Source organism: Anarrhichthys ocellatus, unplaced genomic scaffold (genome assembly GCF_004355925.1).
Source record: "Anarrhichthys ocellatus isolate YVR2014 unplaced genomic scaffold, GSC_Weel_1.0 scaffold10, whole genome shotgun sequence".
Taxonomy (NCBI): Eukaryota; Metazoa; Chordata; class Actinopteri; order Perciformes; family Anarhichadidae; genus Anarrhichthys; species Anarrhichthys ocellatus.
In genome coordinates, this window is record NW_022280040.1 from 3,411,372 (window position 1) to 3,419,362 (window position 7,991).

Sequence of the window (7,991 nt, forward strand, 5' to 3'; positions counted from 1 at the left end):
ACAAATGTTAGTTCCCCTTTCAAGTAAAGTTTTAAGTAATATTTATTACTGTTAGTCTTGAATTTAATTATTCCCAGGGCAAACACAATAACCATGTAACCATCAATTATACTGATGTTTGGGACAAGGTTTTCTGCTTCTACTTGAGCAACTACATCTATAGAGTGACAATGATAAAAATTGATTTATCTCAACCTGCTCCACGCCGATAGTGAACGAAGCAGCAGCTTGAGATATGTGTCACATAGCCAACAACGTTTTGAGTTATATATTTTAAAAAAAGATGACAGCTTATAAATGAGAAGTAAATCCAACAGCAGATTCCCTTAGCTTGCACCTTCAAGTTTGTCATTGGGGCAGTTCACCTCACTGTCGGACGCAGTGACAGAAGGATGAGATGGCAGCTTGCCTGAAGCTCTGACCGTCTCAGCAGCACAAGAGGAACTTAGTATCTCAGTCTCTTGACACAACCAAGGACAAGCTAAGTTTCCCTCCAAGGCCCAGCTGATGTCAGGTCTTCTTGTGAAAACCTTTATGGAATTGCGGGATTGTGGGACGCACGGGAATGTGTCCTTGGATTAGGGAGCATTCTTGGTCTGTGAAAGAGGGAAATTTGAGCAGTGGAACACTGCAGAACACTTTAAAAATCACATTCACTTTGCATTTTGACACTTAAAAATGTAGATAGAACATCCTTACAAACAAGTGTAACATGTTTTGAAAAGACTGAATGTAGTTTAATAAAGGGAGATTGGAGCCAGCGTGATGGAAGTATTTTTTCCACACTTGGAACAGTACAGCATTCAGTACAGTAGTTTTCTCTCTCTAGTGATCCTGGCATGGCCAAAATCCAGCATGCATCTCAGCTGCAGTTAGGTAATTATTGGCAGAGTCTTGCTATTGTCAAAAAATATCTAAATTTCACACATATTATGATGAGTAATAGTTGGGATTTTCTGGGAATATTTAAGAGAGTAAAGGGGGGCTCCTGTAAATCCTGTATGGACACAGAACTTTCCATTCATTTAAAGAAATCCTGCTCCCACATCTCCTATCAACTTCATCTTTACTCCAAAAAATGGACTTGCATTTTTTTGAACATAGTGTATAATGTTTTCCCTTCATGCAGTATCTTTGTGAAAACATTTTGCAATCTTGTCGCTTCAGAGGCCCAAAGCAATCTCAGTCTTCTCTTTCCCCCACTGTTAGCACTGATCCTAATCCACACGGTCCGATCTCTATAGATGGATGCTCTTGCTCTCAGAAAAGTTTGGGGGACATAAGAAAAGGCAGAAATGGCTAAGTAAAACATGTTTGGGACACTATGGGTATGAAGATGGTGCCTCCTCGCCTCTGCCACACCCACGTCATGCCAACGCTCCAGATGTCATGGGAACCGATAACAGCTGGTGCTGGTGCACGCAGGCTGCGTGTGAAAGGTTGCCCCAGCTGCAGAAACCCAATCCCTCTGTGAAACCAGCAAAGGATTAGACACTTTTGATAAGGTCCTCAAGACATTTCTATTACCAAAACACATCTGTGGGACCGACAAAAGTTGGGGAACATTTAACTATATTTGTGCATTTCCAAATGTTGCAAAGGGCGGTGTGTATTATTATCAGGGGACGTTGTGTCTTCCTGTATTAAAAGGTATTGGATGGATTATCTCTGTGTGGTGAAATTAATCCTCAGACATCCTCAGAGTCACTTTGCCATGTCATTCCACCTCCCATTTACCAATAATAAGCAATTCATTTATAGGGTTTGATGTTGTTATCAGGCTGCAGATGAGCTACTTGTGTCTTTATACATGGGGAGACAGAGTTGTGGTCTAACTGAGGTCATGGTGGCTTGGAGGAAAAGGGGAGGAGAAATGTTCAGAAAAAACTGTAGAGATGCCAAGTCCAGGACACTTAAATTAGAGGGGTAGCTAAGCAAGGAGCCATGTTTCAGTTTTAGAGAGATCTGCAAGTTTCAGACTTGACCTCAAGCAGTTGGTGTTATAGCATTGTCAAGTCAGGACAGGGTGAAGGAATGAGAATTTAAGTGGTCATTTTTTAAATTTTACTTCCAACCTCGTGTTGTTTAAAAAAATCTCATCAAGCTGACATTTTCAGTCAGTGCTGTCCCTAAAGTGCCACTCCTGTCACAGCTGGAGCGGCAATGTCCACCGGCTCCGCTGCAAGTGATGCCGAGGACTATGAGACATGCCACAGAAGGACTGACACCTCGCTGGAGAGGAGCGCGCGGAAGATTCCCTGCTATAATCCCAGCCGGTATTCAGATGAGGAGTTCGAAGACGACGGCGCGGAGGGGAGAACCAAGCGCGAGCGCAAACTCTCCAGGGCGCAGCAGAAGGATGCGCGGCAGTCGCAGAGAAACGCGGCCAACGCCAGGGAGAGGTCGCGCATGAGGGTGCTGAGCAAAGGGTTCTCCAGACTGAAAACCACCCTGCCCTGGGTACCAGCGGACACCAAACTGTCCAAACTGGACACGCTTCGACTCGCCTCGAGCTACATCTGTCACCTGAGACAGCTCCTGCAGGACGACCGATTCGAGAACAGCTTTGTGCACCCTGTCAACCTGGTATGGAGCTGTTGAGATGTTTTAAAGTGAACTATCTCATTGTGCATGACTTTAAAAAAGATTACACCAACCAATTTAAAACGACTATGTTAGTGTTTGAATTGTATAGAGAGCACCAATGTGTTGGATGTGTTTCTTTACTGCTATAAACCTGTTGTCTTTTGCTTTGATAGACCTGGCCATTCATGATGTCAGGCCGGTCTGAGGACAGCGGCATCTCACCCACTGCGAGACTATGTGGAGCAACAGCATAGGACTTCCTCCTTCAAACACCAGCTTTGGTTCTTACAGAGCCCGCAGACAATTTGAAACCATCCTGTCCATCTTTGGAGAGCTGTCAGTGGCTCAATGTCCCCCCTGGATGTCCTAAGCAATGGCTTTGAACTGAAATCCAACTCAAGCTTTAGTACACTGAGGACTTGTATTTCAGCGTGTCAGAGCAATAAAGACTACAAGTTGTTTTCAGATATGTAGTTTCTTGTGTGCATGACAATTAGTGTTATTGACTTAGAGTGCAACATCACCTCACAACTCAAAATGCTGTGTGTTATTTTGACCTGAACTGCAAAAGTTGTGCATTCTTCTATATTCCATGTCTACAGTATTTATTGCATTTGTGATATGATTGTCCTTTTATATATTTGTATTTCAGATAAAAAATAAATACTTGTAATGGCTGTCTTCTGTCCTTGTGTTACATTAAATCAAACATCATACTTAGTCCCTCAGAGATTTCGTTTTTTTATTTCCTCCATTGCAACAGAGCCGAGGTTGTCACGTGACTTAAAATTCACAGTAAAAAAGTCTGCAGCAGATGGATCTAGTGGTGGCTGCAGCACACTCATAAGCTGTGAGTAAAAAAAGTCTGATATCCAGTATATATATTTATTTGTCATTTAAGCATGCAACCAAACGTGCATGTTGGAAAGGTTTTGATATTCTTTTTGAAAACTGTGGTTTGGTTCCATTGTGCTATAATCAACTAATAAGACACTTACATAAACTCAAATAATCACAAAACAGTGAAGGTGATACTCAATTTCATTTTGCTGATTTTTACATATCTTTTATTAATTTTTTTCTAGCTGAAAAATACATACCATAATGAGTGTTGAATGTGCAAATCTCTACTTTGTGTAGTTGTTCTGTTTATTCTGATCAGATTTAACTACTGTCCATTTGGACCACATCTCTTATCTGCCAGCAGGACTCCAGATATCGTCTCATCAGACGGAATGCAATTATTCGTATTTCAGTCAAAACAAAACAAAAACTTCACAAAGCATTGGTCAAAAGTTCAGGGAGAAGCAGAAGTTCACTCACACCCCCTGTAACGCACACATGCACAGCCAAACACACCCCCACACACACACAAACACACACACACTCACAAACATCCACAATTAGCAGACAGAGAACAATGGACAGTGACCGCTTGATCTACGAGTCCTTTCATTCAGTTAAGCCCCCAAACGAGGTGAGTACAGATGGATAGAGATCCAGGCTCCCGGGGGTGGTGATGGCACAGACTGACAAAGTGCTTGAGATGAAGAAAGAGACGCAGAGAGTATAGAGAGAGGAAGAGTTTTCATCAGGTCCGGGCAGAGTCGCAGCTGTTGCCGTGTTGGTGACTTTCCCAGAACTCTGAACTGCTCTCCTGGGAGAACGCAGCCACTTTGCTGGACCGGGACAGCTAATGAGCTGCCTTCTCACACTCGGTCTGCCTCCGTTCTCGCTCCATCCTCTCCACAATGTGGCAGAGACTGCATTGAAAATGAGGTGCCATTAATCAAAACGTGGCATGGCAGCAAAAATGTTGACGTTTTGGGCTGGCTTGCGCTTATAGTCCACTGATCTCACTTCTCTGTGAGTGAAGCTCTTTTATTTCACAAATCAAGCAACAGAAAGTGTGTGCCAGGAAATATTGCAACGCTGGCTGGAGCAACAAAGTCGGCGCTGCTGAGATGGAAACGTGTTGCTGCAGCAGGTTTCGTTGAAGTTCGTGCGGTTTGTAATGTTACAAGAGTGGCATCTAGTGGGGAGGAACGTGTACAGCAAACCCACGGTGCTCCTCACATTCAGCTGAGCACAAAAAAACACACTGTGGTGAGTTAACCTCTCCTAATGTTGAACTGCGGAACTTTGGGAAACTTTTCAGCGTGGATATCAAGTACAGTCCTTTAATGGAGAATTTAAGAGAACAATTGAAACGTTGTGTTGCAAGTCACGTGCTGTTTGAGTTACACCTACAGCCCTCTCTGTGCACTAGTGGCTGTATAAATGCAAATGAGTGTTTATGAAATTGAGCGTGTTAAGCCTAAAAAACACAAAGCAACTGTCTGTCTGTATTGCAATTAGTACTTTTATTATATTTTTTTGATATCCAAAGTCTGCAAATTCATTGAAATTACATTGTTTCCAATTGTTTCTCGGATGTCTCTGCGAGTCTCATTTTACTTGATGCTATGCAGCAATTTGATTGTTTTCAAGGTACTAATGCTACTAGAATGTTTCCAAATCAAGGAGAGCTACCTAATCAACAAGTGGAATAATCGTATACCATTGGCAGAAGCTGTAATTGTTTAAAGAAAAAATAGGATTCAGGGTGATAAGTAGTATGAGATGCTACATTTGGAGAAATCAAGGGACATTTTGATATGTCTACTTGTCATAGTAGGAAAAGCACAGGTGTTACTAATAACACTAACAATGGCTCTGCAGAGCCAGCAAGCTGAAGCGGCTACATTCAGCTGTCATTAGTGTTATCACTAACACCTGTGATTTGCCTACTGCGGCAAGTCAAAGTGTCTCCTGTGAAAAAAGCAAATGGATTCCTGGAGATTTACTATTTAAATTACGTTGAGTACAAAACTGTCCAAGTTTACAGGACAAGGACAACAGTAAGGTTTTGTTTGTAGCTATAGGAAATTACAAACACGTAAAATGAAGTGCATGAAAACTTGCCTCATTTTGAACTGTTGAAGTGTTGAACTAATGCACTAAAGCAGGTTTCATGAAATTCAAAGGTTGAAATACAAATATGACCTTGCATATGTCTCCTGGAGGACAGGATTACATTGTGGCCTTAAACATACACTACAACATCTCTTTTTGTCCAGCAGAGGTCAGCATGTCTTCACAATGGTCAATTTTCTGGCATTGTATGTTTGGATTTGGAAGGCCTCAGCAGTAAATTAATTTTTCGTGTTTTCTTCCTCCATACATGGTCACCAAAAATCAATTGTTTAATTTCCTTTTTTGTTTTTTAAACGCATGTAAATGAAAAGACAACAACAGTACATTTTTCCTTTGCTCCTTTCTTCCTTTGCTGACATAAATGTTGTTTTGTTTAATTGTCATTATTCTTTTCTCATATTTTTTTAAACATTTTTAGGTATTAAATTCATTCAGGTGGAACACATTGCTTTGAAACAAAATTGCATCGTCAGCCATTAAGGCTCAGACTGAAACATTTTTCGTTTGTAGAAGAATTTCCATGAACAGGAAGGAACTGTAGGTCCAAAGCCAACATCAGGGGGGTTCAGTGAGGCTAACTGTGGCCTTCCAGCCTGGACGCTTTGAGCTCTCCAAACCCACTTTCAGCATGTTTGTTATTCAATATCCAGTCACTCAATACCACTAATGAGAAAAGGGATATGTAAATCCTAAACTATTTCAATCACGTTTGCCTAATGTATACACTTCCTTCTGGGAAGATTAGTTCCTCTGCTACGTCCAGGCTTTGTTTAGAAAATACATTCTTTCCAGGTATGAACATTTCGACCCCTGAACCCGAACTGTCATCCTAAAATTGAAGGTAACAGCTGGGCTGTTTGAGTTTCTACAAATTGCCATGAATACAATTATCATGGTAGGATTATAGTGCACATGGATGGTTTTTTCTGATAACCAGCTGTATCCACACTCACTAAGTGTTGCAGAACATCTCCAGGAATCTGCCCATGATTTGAGGAACCACACATTTAATTAAGAAGACTTGGTCTGAAGGATGTGCTGGGAGAGAGGGTTTGTCTTTCTGGAGGTCACCGCATTATTTCATGCTAGCATTACTTCATCATTTCATTTTTTCAAACAGTCTTTGAATGACTACTGAAACACAAACATTTAAACTTTTTGCTGTTATTGGGCGAGAAACCTTTTTTTTCCAATTAATGAAATCAATATTCTCACTAATAAAACATAAATTATGTGATTTTAAAATAAGCCTGGCAACAACAAATCTCACGAAAAGACCAGTCTGTCAACACTTTTTAGACTTCCCAAGCCTGTGTGTGACACTTAACTCACAAGCCTGTTATAGTACTAAAGACTTAAATCTTATTTTTACACTTTCATTTCACTATTATTTCCTAAAACAGCTGCGCATTGTGTTCATTTATAGGAGACTATTTTCGAGCCACAGATTTGTTGCACTAGTGCATTTCCGGACGCAGCACTAAATAAATTACGATGCCCATGTTCATCTAATATAGAAATATGTCACTGTGTGCAACGATGCACGTAACAACAACGGAGGTCCATGGCACAGAGGAATAAGCCAAATCAGGCTTTGGCTACGCAGACAATTCTTGTTAGTTTTGGTCTTTTTATTGGATTTCATGACAATAAGAAAAATATAGAATATCAGCCTTATCGTTAGAGAACACAATTATGTCAATGTAAACTCCCACGTCAAGTATAAAGATACCCCAACATCAAATGTTATGCTGTTTTGTCCAGGATATTGGTAATTTGCTGTTCATACAGGCATCGTGTATGCCCTCTGGTGAGTAAGTGTGACTGAGAGAGAGAGAGAGAGAGACAGAGGCAGGGAGACGGAGATCTGACTTCCTGTTACTCTGCGGAGATGACACACTCTTCTGTTAGATAGGTGATTGGGTTACAGTGCGGGACTGGCAGCCTCCTCTCAGGAGAGAATGGAGGCTCTTTGTGGCTGGACACTCTGAAAGCGAAGGTCGAGCCAAAACGGGGAGGAGGGAGGGGGGGGAGAAGACAAGAAATAGTCGTGAGGGAAGATGCATAAATTGGTGAGGAAGGGTAAGGCGGGCGCTAGGAGGGGAAGGTTGACAAAACAACAGCCACACTCGAGCCCCTGCGGCCCTCTCTTGGCCTCGTCCTCCACTGTCTCCATGCTGCTTGTTGGCTGAGACGGTCACTGAGCTGCTGGGGCGGTGTCCTGGTTCCAGAGCTGCTGCCAATGGGATCCCTGAAGAAGCAGATATTTGTGTTTGTTCTCAGGTCATGTGGAGGGACAAGGGCTGGGCGTTGTCCCCCTGACCTATTATCTTGCCCTCGCCTTTCTGTCTCTCTCACACAAAGAGATTAACACCACCAGGTTCTTCCAATGGGCTTGTTTTACACACTGCATAGTTCTCCCATTATGT

The 7,991-nt window shown here is 42.0% G+C and overlaps 1 protein-coding gene across 1 annotated transcript; it reads left to right on the forward strand.

The window, feature by feature from the left end:
* The first annotated feature begins 2,163 nt into the window (after positions 1 to 2,163).
* Positions 2,164 to 2,840, forward strand: msc (musculin (activated B-cell factor-1)). Its single transcript, XM_031849860.1, has 2 exons — positions 2,164 to 2,586; positions 2,760 to 2,840. Exons 1-2 carry the CDS (start codon positions 2,164 to 2,166, stop codon positions 2,838 to 2,840), a joined length of 504 nt encoding a protein of 167 aa, XP_031705720.1.
* Positions 2,841 to 7,991: the final 5,151 nt, after the last annotated feature.